General features: G+C 37.3%; 1 protein-coding gene across 5 annotated transcripts in view; it reads right to left on the bottom strand.

The window, feature by feature from the left end:
• The window catches only part of ZEB2 (zinc finger E-box binding homeobox 2), a 136189-nt gene that overhangs the window by 7410 nt on the left and 112394 nt on the right, over positions 1-16385 (bottom strand). For all 5 annotated transcript variants that reach the window (XM_019973087.2, XM_019973096.2, XM_070768283.1 and 2 more), the window contains 5 exons: positions 12417-12605; positions 11508-11722; positions 8806-8914; positions 5901-7870; positions 4125-4305 (listed from right to left, as the gene is read on the bottom strand). In XM_019973087.2, the coding sequence (XP_019828646.1) occupies positions 4125-4305; positions 5901-7870; positions 8806-8914; positions 11508-11722; positions 12417-12605 (2664 nt within the window). The remainder of the gene's footprint in view (positions 1-4124; positions 4306-5900; positions 7871-8805; positions 8915-11507; positions 11723-12416; positions 12606-16385) is intronic.

The following is a 16385-nucleotide window of genomic DNA, read 5'->3' as shown; positions in this document are numbered from 1 at the left end:
AATAGGGAAATCATTTGGGGACCTAACTTGTAGACTGGGCACCAAGAGTGAAGGAGACAATGTAGGTAAAATGTTTAGTTCAAGGACTGCACATAGTAAGCACTCAATGAATGTTCGATATTTTTATTTGTATTTATTAGTACACGTTCAGTAATTTCCCAAGTTGTAAGCAAGATGCATGTATCAGGAGCAAAGTACATGGAAGAAATGAATCTGAATGGAGAGAAGAGAAATTGCAGATAAAAACTAAAAACTTTCTTGGTTCTTTAGTTGCTACATGCATGTGGGCAGAACTGTTCTGCAACCTCTCTTAATGTCTCAGAAGTTCAAGGGCCCAGGAATGTTGATTGGTTAGTTCACTACATGGATCAGCTGTGTGAATAATTGTGAACAAACATCACAGTTGATATGGCTGTCTCTTTTCCAAAGGAACAAAACACAGAGCAATGTCCTTAATGAGCGTTCTCAAGGACAAGTTCAAGGCCTGTTAGATATGCCTCGGGGATGCCCACTGAACTGAAGTCTTTAAGATATAGATATTTGATGTGTGCTCATTCTTAGTCACTTCAGTTGTGTCTGACTCTTTGCGACCCTGTGGATGGTAGCCTGCCAGCCTTCTCTGTACATGGGATTTTCCCAGCTAGTATACTGGAGTGGTCTGCCATTCCCTCCTCCAGGGGATCTTCCTGACCCAGGGATCAAACCCACATCTCCTGTGTCTCCTGCATTGCAGGCGAATTCTTTACCACTGAGGCACCGGCGTAGCCCATAGATATTCGATAGTTACAGGCGGTTGATTTTAAGGGAGTCCTTTTGATCATAAATATCATGCTTATATTAAAATACATTAATTCTACATTATGAACCAACAATCTAAAAGAAAAAATGTTCAGCTATTATGTCATGCCAAAGACAGAATTTGAGAGCAGGAGCTTTAGAATTGCACTAAATATTCTACTAATCTCCAGAAATTTCACTGGTAAGCATTTAATACATTCAGTTTAAATAGGAACTGACTTGGCCATTTATCTCTTTTTAGATTGCTTGATTGGTTTACCTGATTCAAATCAAGATGTCTTGGAATTAAGTTTCCACATGAACAAAATTCAGAAAAAAACATCCAAACTGATATTGAGTAAGTAAAAACTTTTACAGGGTAAGTTTTTTTTTTTCCCTCTAATATCAAGGTTCATGATTCACCTGACAGAATAACTGAAATTCACAAATGAAAGGTCTGTGGTATGAAGAAGATTATCATGTAACTGAAAAACAAAATTGGCTGGGTAATTTGAAACTTTACCTTCACTCCAAAGTAGGAACATTTTTTTTTATTACTTTTCTAAATAAAGTAGGTTTAAAAGCACCTACCTTTCTCAATAGAGAAAGTACTCAATAGATGTCAGATTTAAATTTTAGTGGAATTTAAGTGAATTCTTTTTTTTTTTTTTAATAAGTGAATTGTTTACAGTGCTTAACAAGAGTTTCAGATTTTTTATTTCTCATTCCTTGTTTGTGACAATTAATTCTATTGAAATCAACATTTATGTAGGGTTTTCTTCCTCTGTCCCAGTCCCAATTCCCAGGAAAAGCAAGCAAGCAATGAGCCATTGGTAAGGAGAATTAAGGATTATTATTTTTGGTGTCTGCTTAGGAAATAAACAGGCTGAGGTAAAAGAGCACAGAATCTTGAAAATAAGTAGCTCATAATTTCCTTCTTAAACTATTTTATATGTTAAATTGTAGACAGATATAACAAATACAGTTTATCAATGACACATTCATAATCAACACATAATCAAATGACCATTCAATCTCATTTCCCAACCTTAGAATCAATCAACCCAAAGATTGTTCTCCTTATAATTTTCTTTTTAACACATTCTCAAAGTATTACTAGTCCTTAATATAAACAAATAAAAGGCTTGTGGGGCCCAGTTAGGAAGGAAAGTAAGCTAAATTTCCACATATATCATAGTGATAGAAAATTCATGAAGAACTTCACTTTGATAGAACCTAATACACTGACAGTAGAAAATGTCACGAGATGTTTGGTCAAGAGACCAAAAAAGTTTACACAGTGGAAACTTGACAATCTGGGAAGCCAACAGGAGAATAATTAATCACAAGTTTAGAGAAATCATTGGATGGTTAGCATCTTGTTGCTATGCAATGTTTCTAGGCAGCTGATTTTCTCACATCTTAAAGGATCAGAACATTTTTTTAGTATAGTATATTTTTCAAATTGATTATGCATATTTGTGTTTGTCAACTTTGGTGTCTCTCAACTATCTATACACCTTGGAGTTTATGGACTAATTTGTAAGAAATAAAGGTATTGGCTGGATGTCAATATGTATAACAGCCCTCACTAAAATAAAAGTTTTGCACTCACCCTCTAGTAAATGATAGAGTTTACATATGTTCATATAATAAACCCAATCAGAGAGGGAAAGATGCCTTCAATGATGTGCTTACTGTAGCTGAATAATGAAATACAAAATATATTTGAGGTTGATTAAGATATTAAAGTAAATTTAGGTATAAAAATATATTTAATCTATAATACATAAATAGGACTTGGTACTAAAGAAAATATCTATTGATATGTATCATAAAAGACAAGTGTAAGAAAACTGACATTTCAAACATTGAATTAGGTCACATAAGTATAAAAACTATTGGGATTTGCTATTTAAATTAGGTTGCTTTTAAAGTATCAGTAGTAAAACTTTCAAAATAATGGCAATCAGTATCAGACAACTGAAGAAAAAGAAAACTGGGTTGGTTGAAATAAGAGCGCTGTTATTTATCAACTTTGTTCTTTTCACAAATACCCTCAATGTTTAATGTTGCAAAACTCACCCAACTTTTCCACAGCCTCAGGTGACTGTGGTCACTTGTACGGCCTCTGCCACGTGCCCAGTGAGGAGTAAGGCAAGGTGACAGTACAAATGCTTCCCAAGGATCATTTTCAATCGCTAAAAAGGATACTATGGATGTAGACGGTCAAAATGTGACAGGAAGTATTCACATTCCCTTTTCTTTGTTTTTCTTGTTTGCATCTTCATCACTTTCCCCCCAAAAGCATTTATGTTAGGTTAATTTTTTTCCTCTATATTTTAAAAATGTTTGATACTAGACATCTTGGTTTAAAATGAGAACCTTCCTATAATTTCCAGCCATCAGTATTTTGGTTGCAATCCTACATTCTTTCTTTTCCCACCTAGGCCCAGTGCAGCATACCACATTTCTGGTGGAGAAAAGCTGGAGATGGATTAAGAACAGGGATGAAGCAGAGCTATTTTTTGGTTAATGGTGGGAGGGGGAAGGAGGGAGGGAACACAGGTACGGGTCCAGCACATAATAGATCAGATCTTGGATTTGGGGAACAAATACTGCTTCTTCTTATGGCCCTTGGCTTTCTTTTGAAAAATTAAGCCATTCTCTCTCTACTTATAGGGAAAAATCAAGCTATCTTGTCAACCCTGTTTAATTCTTCCTGAAAAGGAATGCATGAATTGGAAAGAAATAGTCTACATTTAGAAAGTTGTATTTTAGTCTTCCAAATATCAGTAATTTCAGTAGCTCATTTGGCCTATTATTCACTTATGTCTTTTCTTTCACAGTCCTAACATTTTTAGTTTATTCAAAATATGGCCAATTTGTAAAAACCAAACTGAATACCAACCCCCGCCCCCCCCGCCACTCATGGCTTACTTGATGTTTCGATGATGAAACAAATACAGCATTGACTGAATTTTTTATTGTTCAATTTTTCCACATATAGGTTCATCACAGCTTAAGAATTTGAAGATATTTTCTGTAGCTGGCTTGTGTCATGTCATTTCGTTGCCCTGGCCATTTAAATACATCTTTGACAGGATTTGTGAATTTGGTGTACAGACTAACTTGAAAAATATAAGACAAGCAGGCTCATAAACACATGAATGATCCAATAAACAGGCAACAAAAAAGTCCTACTGAGCTAGGCAAAAGCATTATTTCTTCCTTGTTGAAGGTATCAGCATATGCTACATCTTATGTTGCACAAGTGCACTCATTAAATATTACGAAATGTACAGCACGCCGGGAAGCTCTAACTAGCTAGTCAAAGTCACTCATACCTGTGTGTTCGTATTTATGTCGCAGAAGGGAACTGCTTTTCTGGAATGTCTTGTCACACAAATCACATGCATACATGCCACTCTCTGTCTTCTTGATCTTCTTTCGAGACAGACAGGAGTCGGAGTCTGTCATGTCATCTAGGCCTGACATGTAGTCTTGTGCTCCATCAAGCAATTCTCCCTGTGACATAATCACATAGTTCAACACAGTCGCTTCTCTTTGTGTTTATCACAAACAAGTTTGCATCGGCTGACATTTGGAGAATCTCAGAAGTGCTCTCTATGAATCCATCTAGTTCTTAGAAACTGTTATTTTCCATAAACAATATATGACGGTTCACATTTCAACAAAAATATAAACCTTCTCTGCCCTAGGTGGCAGAGCTTGTTGTTTTTCAAGGATAGAAGATGGTCAACTCTGAAGGTGAGAGAAACATAAACTTCCTCATATTCCTTAATTTTTTTTCTATCAGCAAATATCTGTGAGTGAGAATTAAATATCAGAATTTGTGTATTTTCCAGTGTGCTTAACTTTAGAAATGATCTGTAGCTGCAGAAACCCCATTTTAATTGAATTTTATATTTAGGTACAAAATGTTATTATTATGCAATCTATTTAAATGTATGTCTACCAACTAAAGGCCTCGAGCTATATTTTTATATTTAATTTTCTAATTTGAAATAGGGAATATTAATAACACTTTTTATCAATGTTCTATCTATGTTAAAACAGCCTTCAGCATTGAGCAATAATGAATGTGGATCAGTAAATTATTAAATTTCTTGATATTTATTTTGTCTTGATCCAAAGGAGTGCAAACTTGCATGATAACATACATTTCCATTTGCTAGCCCACAGTTCACTTTTCCTAGACTACGTTTGCACTAATTAATATTAGAGAAGATTAAAAAGGCTTAAATACATTTACAAAGAGGGCAGATGTACTGTAAATTGGAATACTGGAACAGCTGTTACAGAGGTGCACTGCTACTTATGCTCCTATTTTGTAAACAGGGATTTTACTCCATGATGCTAAAACATACCTGCTTTTATATTTGAAAAACCATAAATTATTCACTAGCTTGAAAACTACAAAGGAAGTCATGTGGAATGTACAAAATTTTTAAAATACTCTTCCAAATAAACTGTTCTCTATGAAACCAAGTGCACATCAAATTTACATATGTATTATTGCAAATTGTGAGTATCTCTAAAAGTATGTGACTGTCAAAAATGTTAACATTTAGCTTCTATGTAAGTCCTAGAAAATACTCATGAAGTGAAGTGAAAGTCACTCAGTCATGTCTGACTCTTTGCGACCCCATGATCTGTACAGTCCATGGAATTCTCCAGCCCAGGATACTGGGGTGGGTTGCCTTTCCCTTCTCCAGGGGATCTTCCCAACCCAGGGATTGAACTAAGGTCTCCTGCACTGCAGGCAGATTCTTTACCATCTGAGCTATCAGGGAAACCCCCCAAATACTCATATCAGCATATAATTCTGAAAGCAGATGGATCGATCTAAATAAACCTTAATGATAAATATTAAGTTCTTTATCTTTTCTTAAGGCACAATTGCTTGATAGCAAAGGGTCCCACTGTTTTTCCATTTATTTGTCTAGCCCACTCAGTTTTAACTTCAACTTCAAACCCACTCTTCTATTTCTGCTGAGAACACAGCATTCGATTTTTTTTCCACTAAGATTTTTTCCTACATACACATAAGTGATATAATTTTCACCTCCTCTCTTCTGATTAAAAAAAAGTCTCATTACCTGAAATCCTGGTTTCCGCTGGTACTTTCTCCTTTGCTGCATGTCAGCAAAAGTAGCTGCTCCAGTTGGGTAAGTATAGGCCATGTGTGGTAGGAAGCTCATCTGATCCAGTCCTGGGTATGGTCGCAGTCCAGGGATACTCGTCTGGACTGGTGGCATGAAAGTGGCCGGGGGGAACGCGCTTTGTGGAGGAAGAGCTGTGTAGAGAGGTTTGGCACTAAAGGGGTTCATGCCGAACACTGGGTTAGCACTTTTGCTGTCCAGATTATTTGAATTTGAAAACTCCTTCTTGATAAAAGTCAAGTTCAGAGGCTCATCTGAGTTTTCAGATGACGAAGAAACACTGTTGTGGTCTAAATTTATGCTGCCAACCTTCGTTTTGCTCTTTGTGGCTATAATACTTTTGGGTTCTTTCATTTGTTTTGGTAATGACAGGTCCAAAGGCTCAGCCTGGAGCTCCTCAGATGAGAAGCTGTTTGGAGTGTAAGAACTACTGTGGGAGTTTTTAGAAGATGTGGAGGAAAGATTTAAGGGAGAAGGAGTATTACTCCTGGAGTGGTCCAATTTTTCGACTGGTTTAATATTGGTAAAATGGGAAGGTTTTGTTAGCCTGAGAGGAGGGTCACAATTCGTAACACTGTTGTGGAGTTCTGCTATAGATGGTGACGTTATGGAGTCCATGGGTTTTACGGGAGACCTGGGTAATAAAGAGTCTTTTGTGGGAGGGTTACTGTTGGGAGCTAACGGCTTGGAGTTCCTTTCCAGTGATGGTGACCTGGAATTTGAGTACTGGTAGACTTTTCGTTGCTCAAACCATTCCTTCACAAATTCCTGAGGAAGGCCCACAGCAATGGAAATTTTCAGCAGTTCATCAGAGTTGGGCTCCATGTTCATAGCATAATATGCTTTAAGTACAGACATGTGGTCCTTGTATGGGTTGATGGGGCTTGTCATTCCTTTCTCAGAAAGTACAGATGACAAGAGGAGGGCTTTATTATCAACAAAAACTCCAGCTTTGTTGGGGACTATGTTTTCATGGGGTTGCAGGACTGCCTTGATCTCTTCATTCATCTTACAAAGGTAACGTTCATGCTGATGCAAAGGAATGGGGCCAGGAAAACTTTCTTTACAGAACTGGCAGGAGAATGGAGTGGATATGTTGTGGTTCTCAATCATTTTGTCATCGGTGACCAAATCTATTAAAGTACGTAGCTTCTCTTTCTTTATATTACTGATCTGTCTCCTTGAGTCAGTAGTCAAGCTCTGGAGGCAAGCTTTGGCTTCATTGACTTTTTCTAACGTGTAGTCAATAATACTTTTAGTGGCACCATTATGACTCACTACTGGAAGACCTACGGGTGGAATATTAGGAGAAGTAACTCCTTGTTCCTCAGGTTGAGAGCATGGATCCTTCATGTGATAACCTTTCAACTTGGAAATTTCTTCAGCCTTGCAGTCCATTTTTTGTCTGGAAACTGTGTTGTCCACAATCTGTAGAACCTTTTGTACCTCGCTTAAATTACTATTCATTGTGGGAAATCCAAGTAAAGGGGCTTCCATCCCTACACCTAAGTGCTGCATTGGACTCTGAGCAGACGGATGAACTCCTAAAGGGCTGGTGGCTCCAAGTGCACCATTCATAAAAGGACTAGTTCCACTAAACCCATGTGTGGCCATAAGAACTTTATAGTCATTGAAGTCTAGTGGTTCTGTTTTAATTTTAAGTAAGCCTGTCTGTTCAGACATACTAAGTGGTTTTCCATTCTCCAATTTGTTTCTTAACTGGGTAATGGCTGAATTAGTAGGAGAAGAAGAAACAGAATTAGGAGAAGAACCTGTCTTGATATTGTTTCTCATTCGGCCATTTACAGAGATTAAGCCAATACATTTCTTGCTGCTGATGTGTGAACTGTAGGAACCAGAATGGGAGAAACGTTTCTTGCAGTTGGGGCACTCGTACGGTTTTTCACCTAAAATGACAATTAAAATTAATGTTATTTTTTTTTTTCTTTTTGATGGGGCAACAATTGCAATCGTCTACCCAGGCAAGAATCTGTGCAATCAAAGGAAAGGAACACAATGGGGCACCTCTACATTCTAGGTGCTTAGATTAGAATTATGTGGCTATAACTGTTTCTGGGCTTTATCTACCCTGGGAGGACATAATTCAAGATGTTAGCAGTGGAAGGTGAGGGCTATCTGTGCCTTTTTCAGCCAAGATCCAAAATCTTGTCTTGCCATCGGCAGCCTCCTATTTAAACAGAGTGTTAGATTAATGTGTGGTCAATAGCACAATAAAGATGTCACAGTATTTAAAGGAAAGTGTAGCCATGGCTTTAATCAACTCTGTGAAGATTCCATTGATTCTACCAATCCAACTAGTCCTTTGACTAGCATCCAATTTGGTAATAAAATGCTTGGCAGAGCTATCAAAATAGTTATAAAGAAGAAATCTCAGTGGTAAGATATTGTTCTAAAAATACAGCTTTCAAAAAAAAATACAGCTATCAGGAATCAAGGAACACTTATCATACAAAAGCTCTTATCCAAAATTCTTGCACATTCTTCTTTCAAGTTTAGGTATCAAAAAATGAATATCCTTCAGAATTTGCCAGCTGAGTTTCTTCAGGTCAAAAACATTTTAAAGGACAAAAAGGAGCCTCTAGATTTCACAAGAAGGCAAAACACGTGCAGTTTTCCAGAAGTATAAGCACTCCTCCTCTTATTAGTAGTGCTACTGGTGGTACCGTAAGGCTCACGAGGCAAAGCGGGCACACGAAGCTTATGACGTGAATGTGCAGTTCTAAAAAACTACAAACAGGGTTGTGTACGTTTTATACAATCTTTAGAAACGTTCCTAATGAAACAAAATGCAAAAACAAGCACCAGCGCCTCTGCTACTCACCACTGTGGATTCGCAGGTGTTCCTTCAGATGGTGTTTATATTTGAAGGCCTTGCCACACTCTGTGCATTTGAACTTGCGATTACCTGCTCCTTGGGTCAGCATTTGGTGCTATAAAAGGAGAAAGACTGACATCAGTTTTGTGCAGGAGGAACAAAGGAAATTTGTTACAAATATTTTTAAAAGGCCTCTATTTTCAGACAGGCCAAAAGGTTTGAGTGCATGTTTATTTATTTGCCCAGTCTTTCAGAGTTGCAATAAAAGTGATAATGTTGGCAATAAAATTGGAACAAATAAAAAAAAAAGTGCTTTCACATGCGCATCCAACACTTGCTTTAGAATTATCTCTGTAGTCTCTTTTCCAAAATGTTTCTTTGAGCCGTTGGAGATGAGAAAGCATAATTGCAAAGATGTTTGTGGCTCTCTGTGTTTACTGCAGATTCTAAAATCTGAAGATTCCCTGTTGGAACGCAATGATTTTGTCAAGGAAAAAAATAAATATTATACTCAAAATCCTAGTCTCCCCGAAGAACTCCCCACACACACAACTCATTTTCTCTTTTCTGTATTGAGGTAAAAGCATATCTTATACTGAAGCAATACTAATTTTAAAGAAGAAAGAAAAAACCTCACATAAATTAAAAAATCCTCAATTATAAATATTTTATTACATGATAAGCACGTTTAAATACCTCATTCACAGTGCTAGTAGCAAATATAAACCCTGTTTTTCTTGAGATGTTGCATGTAAGATTTGATTCATTATCAAATGTAAGAGACAACATCTTGGGCTAGAACTGCTTGAGCAGTTTTATCACAGGCCAGTAGGAAAGACTTCAACGACCTGTCATTTTCCTTTTGAGTAGTGTGCTAGGGAGTAGGGACGAAAAAGAAAAAAAGTTTGCTGAAAAGACAAGTTAAAAGCAGCAAAGATATAATCAAACACAGCTGACCTTTTTGAACAAGGGAAAAAAAGCACTGTGACTTAGAATTCTGAAAAAAAAAAAAGAAAGAAAGAAATACAGTCATCCACTCTGGATGTTCAAGGTAGGAGGCCAGCCTTTTTCAAGCAGCAATGACACAAAAGCCTTTTGCAAAAAAGACAGTACAGAAACGGTATGACAACTGCTAGGGTGTGCTGAATCTTCCCACATTCCTAGTGAGACAGATGGTGTTACATGGGACACAGGGAGGTTTGTTCAAACAGCAGCAACCTTCAAAGATCAAGCGGAGCCCAGCCCGCCGAGCGCCATTGAGGGACCAGCGCTCATATGTTGCTGAGTTGCATAAACAAACAGCAACAGCTGCTTTGTCTCCCCCCACAGCCCTCAGAGGACTACTATAAACTTTAGTTGTGCCACTGTTAATATGATACAATCATTTTAATTTACTAATTGTAAATGCCATGAGCAAATGAGGGGACTTTTCAACACCAAAGCTACCATTCATAATGCGCCAGCACAATCACACTTCTGCATGTGAAATTTAAAGCAGTTATGCTAGATAAATATCTAGGCACCTTTTTTTTTCCCCTGGAGTTTTTGTTCATATAAGCAAGGGGAGAGAAACTGTTACATAAGTGTAACTATATAAGCACGGTTTTTACAACTTGAACTTGGAAAAACATGCAGGTGACAAGTTCAATGAGATATAAATGAAATGATTTACATGAGCTATTTTCTTAAAATAATGAAATTCCATAATCCAGTATCATTGCCATTGCTTGACTGTGTTTCCTTATTCTCATTTTCCTTATTCAAAGAAAATAAAGCCCGTAAGAATTTTAGAGAATATCTTGTTCAATAATTTTAAAAACAGATATGGTGTCAAGGTTTATATAGGGTGATTCTAGAACTGTAGGGCCAGATATTGAGACTTAACACACATCAATTTTGTTACCATCCGAACACCTCATAATATCAATCTGCAGTGAACTCTCCCAAGAGGACATAAAAACCAGTTTTGCTAAAACATTTAAGGGACACTGTGAATCAAACCTATTCAATCATTTTAAGGATTTAAGAAGCTATACTGTTGAAGATAGAATCTTTATTTTGAACACAAGTAATCCAAAAGGCAGAGTAATTTTAATATTTAGCAACAAATATGAATATCAAGAAAGGATCGTTTTTATTACATATACACATTTGAGTATTAATACAGTTTATATAAGCATCCACATGTATTATGTGCTTTTTGATTTTCCTTAAAACACTTAATTAGATTTCATAAACTAGTAGCAGCTTGTAAAAAATAGCCTAATTGAAGATGTTAAGTGACCAATGGAAAGAATACACACATCTTTTACTATGACTTAGATTTTACATGAAAAAAAAAAAAACTAAGTAAAACTAGGTGAAAAATGGAATTAAAATTGCTGAGATGTTTAATAATGTATAATTAAAATGCTACAATTTCATTCACTTTTTTGTGGAACATAAAAATGAAACTAAAGTCAAGTTAAAGTGCAAATAAAATTTCTAAATTAGAAATTAACACACTCATTCGATCGTGAACATAAGACTATTAAATCATATTAGAAGAGACCATCAAAAAATCATTTAGACCTCAATTAAAGCTATTACCATTAAAAGATCTGCATCTTCAAAATGCCATGAAAAATTAATAATGATTGCCAATCAAAGCAATATCGTTTCTCTAAGGGGTTATTATAGAAAGAAATCACTTAAAACCAACCCCCCACCTGATCTGTCCCTGGCTTGTGCGTCACCATATGCCGCTCGAGCTGGGTGCGGTAGGCAAACGTGTAGCTACACAGAGGGCAGGAAAAGTTCTCTTCATTCTTCTCGTGGCGGTACTTGATGTGCTCCTTCAGTGATGTCAAGCGCTTGTAGCCCCGGTCGCAGTAGGGGCAGGTCAGCAGTTGGGCAAAAGCATCTGGAGTTCCAGGTGGCAGGTCTGTAGCCGAGAGACGAGAGGGAGAGAAGCAGGCCAAAAGGTCAGTAAATCAATGGCAGCTAATGGGCTGACTGCCCGGGATGGTATGACAGGAATCACTGCAATCTGCTCCACGAGGGTGCCATCGGCGCACGCGGCCTCCGTGCACGCCAGTCCCCTTGCACACCCAGGACAGACTTGTCGGCATCAGCTCACACTGCGCTGGAAAATTAATTAATTACTGGAGCATTTGGGGGGGAAATTTAAACAGCTGATAAATGAGGAAATTCTCTTTAGGTGACTGACAGTTCGTAGGAAACCTTTAGTCACAGATGACTCAGGGATTCATGGGGTGAAGGAGCTTTTTGGGTACCCGCAAAGAAGAACAAAAGGTGAGGGTCAGAATCTCTAAACTTTTTTTTTCCCCTCAAAAGTGAAATATTTCGGAAAGATAGGAATCCATGTAGATATTTTTATCTCTTAGAAATAGGCTCTAATTGTTCTTGTTCTTTATTGGATGTACAGATGACACAAATTTGCTGACAAAAAAATTTCACAATACCCTAAAATTACAGTTCTAATCTTTGCTCATGAAATTCCATGCCTCTGCAGCTGTTCTTCAAATTTTAAGGTAAACACCCAGGCATGTAGTGCATTTGTAATTGTAACAGCTGCAGAGGTCAGCGTCGTGGCTAAAAATGAATTACAGCCTCACCATTTTCTTCCTGCCCATTGGCCTCTGGCGTGCCAAGGCGAGACAGCTCCTCGGGGGCTTCTGGGTAAATGATGGCTGTGTCACTGCGCTGAAGGTATTCTTCGATGCTGACTGCATGACCATCGCGTTCCTCCAGTTTTCTTTTGGCAAAGTATTCCTCAAAGTCTGATGTGCAATTTGCATTCTTAACTGAAATGGTAAAAAGGAAAAGAAATGTCTTTTCAGGGCCTTCTTCCCAGGAGCCTCCGTCTGCCTGCATCACCGTAAGACACATGGACTTGCAAAAAAGACTACAAATACCTAGTTTATTTGTAGGGAGTGTTGCTGATGACCACTTATTGATCGAATGGTTATTCTCATAATATACGTAAAAAAAAAGAGGATACTTTGCTCTAAGTTAAATAGGCATATTTTATTTTCCTCTTTCTGGAAGACTAGTCTGTGTGGTTTGCAAAGAATGAAAGAAATTTTAAAATGCTTTTCAGGGAAAATGAAAAAAAAGAACTATATTCTAAGATCCATAAACATGGGAGATAATATGAGCTCAAAGCTACTTTAATAATCTATATAAAACTTTCTTTTTTTAAAGAAAGGTGTATTTAATTTTTTATAGTCCACTAAACTTAACATTCCTAACTATATATTCATTCTGTTGTTAAAGGTAAGCTTTTAACCCTCCACTCTCTGAACATCACAGACTACCAGGACTACACAATTCAAGAGAGATGCAGAAGGATGGATATTCCTGGAGAGATAATAATGAGATTTTGTTAAAAAAAATTCAAGGAATGTTGGAGTTTATCTTTTCTTAAAATTTCAATGTTTAGCTCAATATTTTAAAGCTGCTGAAAATAAAATTAAGCTCACACTGATAGAAATAAAAAGTAACAGATCGAGTTAAGAAATTGGCTATCCTGCAATGTGATTTTGATATGACTTTTATGACTCTGTTCCCATGACATGAATAACAGGTGTAAACCAATGTTAGCAATTTGTGTCCCAAGACTGTATATTAGAAACTACTAGCTATGTTTTTGGAGAAGGCAATGGCACCCCACTCCAGTGTTCTTGCCTGGAAAATCCCATGGAGGGAGGAGCCTGCTGGGCTGCAGTCCATGGGGTCGCTGAGAGTCGGACACGACTGAGCAACTTCACTTCCACCTTTCACTTTCATGCATTGGAGAAGGAAATGGCAACACACTCCAGTGTTCTTGCCTGGAGAATCCCAGGGACGGGGGATCCTGGTGGGCTGGTGTCTATGGGGTCGCACAGAGTCAGACACGACTGAAGTGACTTAGCAGCAGCAGCAGCAGCAGCAGCTATGTTTTTAAAATAAGTTGTGGCTTAAATATCCTAAGTAAAAACTTTTATGCATAAGTCAGTGTTGGGAAAGTGGGTGCCACATTGTGGCTACCAGAAGTAAGTGAAGAATAATCCTTTGCTAGTACAATCCATGGTGGACCATACTTTCATAGTTTTTGAGGACAGTAAACCTTGATCTCACTACATTCTTCATCTCACCTTCTCTGTCATAAAAGATACTATAGTATTGGCTTTTACTGTTATGAATGTTTATGAGAAGACTAGAAAGTGGAACCTTCCATTAATCAATAAGTATTTACTGAATGCCTGGTATGTGATAGGCATCATGTTTTATTTTGATAAGCAAAATTGTCTCAAAAATAGATATAATATTACAAACTCAAATAAGTGTTATGAAAGAAAGTTACACGGTGGTATTACAGAAGTAACAGGGGGCTTGACAGGGACCTGATGGAGTCTGGAAGATCAGGAAAGCCTTAACTGATCATGAAGCATGAAGTTAACTAACTTTAGAAGCCAGGGTAGAACAGTGGTGACTGGAAAGAACATGGGGCATTTCAGAATCTGAAAGGACTTTGCTAGAGTATGGAGAGAAAGAGGGAGCTTGATGTAAGTGTAAAGAGGAAGGTAGAGACCAAAGCCTGCAGTGTGCGCTAGTCCTGCTAAGGATCTGGATTTTCTTCTAAGAAAAGCAGGAAGCCACTGAAAGATATCAAGCAGGAAAGATGGTGGGGTGAAATAATCGGTTATCTGCATTTTCAAATGACAACCCTGGTTACAGTATGATACGGACTGCAGGAAGAGGAAAGTAGACCCTGGGAAACCAGCTAGGAGTCTCTTACCATTGATTGGGCAAAAGATAAAGGTTAAAAAAAATGGTGAGGGAGATTATAAGAAGTGGTTGCATTAGATTTGGGGAAAGCTTGGATGTGCCAACGAGGGACCGGTGAAGACCCCACCCCCTTAGGTTTAGGCTTTTCACATCGATAGATGGTTAAGTGATATCAGCACTGCAGGAAGCACAGACATTTTAAAAGGTTTGAAACTATGAATGAATACATCGGATCAAACAAAAGGAAACCTGGGGCATTACATTTGTAGACTATTAAACTAAGTGCTAACAATCTGAATACTGTGATCTCAAATGTTTCTCTTTTGCCTCTCTAACTTCTGTTAATTTTAACAAGAGCAATGGTCTAATTCCAGGACCTGTATTTCCTTCAAATAGAGGTTTGGAAAGTGTAAAAGTAGATTAAGATTTTGTATCTTGAAATTTTGCTTAAATCTTCTCTTAGTATCTTCAGTCTTAACATCTTTTCTAAGTAGAATGGACATTGATTAAGATCACCTTCCCTCTGATCTATTCATGCTGCCATGGATGTTTTCCAAAGAATACTTGGTGGTGACTGTGATGGTGTCATTGAACTTGCACCGTTAAGTCACTAGGGAGGTATGAAGGAAATGCCAGCTTGCACGAACTATTTATTCATTGTTTTAGATCATCCAAATAACTTCAGATTTATCAAAAGTTGCCTTTTGTTTTTTAAGTGCAAGAAAAGATAAAGGGGACAAAATGTGTGGATCCAAAATGAACCTTTTTTGAACAACTTAACTGATCTGATCAGGGATTGACTTCTTTATTAGCACCATGGCAGTAGAAAGTAAGGGGGTAGTGATTTTCTAAATTCAGATCTAGTTAAACATTGTCAAATGCTTAAGAAACGATTTAATTTTTCAAGAACATTGTCCCACTTGAAGATTCTTATTGTAACCTAGTAAACATGGATAGATATACATTTAATATCATCCTAATTTTATCCTGATATTTCAGCAAGTATTTGAATTATCTGGCTATCTTTGCATGAATTTTTATTTGCATATGAATGTTTCCATCAGAAATGTAATCAAATGCAAATTCAATTTGATTTGCATTAATAGCCTTTCGGCTTAAAAGGGAGGAAAATTCTGATTTTTCTGGATAGGCAAACTAAACTGCAACTAGACACACTACTGGTATTTGGAGAGGCAATTCATTCGGTAAATCAAATCTGGCCATACTAGATTTCTATGTCAAGTGTGTTGGGGACAAAAGATATCAAATCATGTGCTCTTGTTAAGGATCATCTTTGATCATCTTTGTAGCCTGAGCATCAAATATATTGCCTAGAAATTAGTAGACACTCAAGAATCATTTATGGAATGAATCTGGAATAAATAATGTCCTTAATGCTAGTCTTGGTGCAGAAGTCTTCTAAAAAAAGTTAGGTGTAGGAACTTAGACCTACTATTCAAGTAATTGTAGAACAATTATGTGATAAACTGTGTAGCTGTGATCGTAAGTACTTGCAAGAATTTAATAGGACTCAGGGGAGTATTCAAAAGGGTTTCGTGAAGAAAGCCAATCATTTAAATCTATCTGCTCTATCAGGATTTTTCTTCACGTGGTATAGATATGCTATTAGTTATATATCTCAATATTTAGAGTCACTTAAGTGGGTTAGAGTCTAGTGTTCTATGAACTAGGTATAACCATCATGGATGTAATGTGATTTTCCCTAATCTTGCTATGGATGCTAGTAACATATGGTTACTAGTATATGGTTTCTCCACTCAGTACCACAACATTCTTTGCTTGGGATGGTTCCC

The sequence above is a fragment of the Bos indicus genome, chromosome 2 (genome assembly GCF_029378745.1).
Source record: "Bos indicus isolate NIAB-ARS_2022 breed Sahiwal x Tharparkar chromosome 2, NIAB-ARS_B.indTharparkar_mat_pri_1.0, whole genome shotgun sequence".
Classification (NCBI taxonomy): domain Eukaryota; kingdom Metazoa; phylum Chordata; class Mammalia; order Artiodactyla; family Bovidae; genus Bos; species Bos indicus.
The sequence above is the reverse complement of the archived record's forward strand: the minus strand, read 5'-3'. Positions and strand labels throughout refer to the sequence as shown.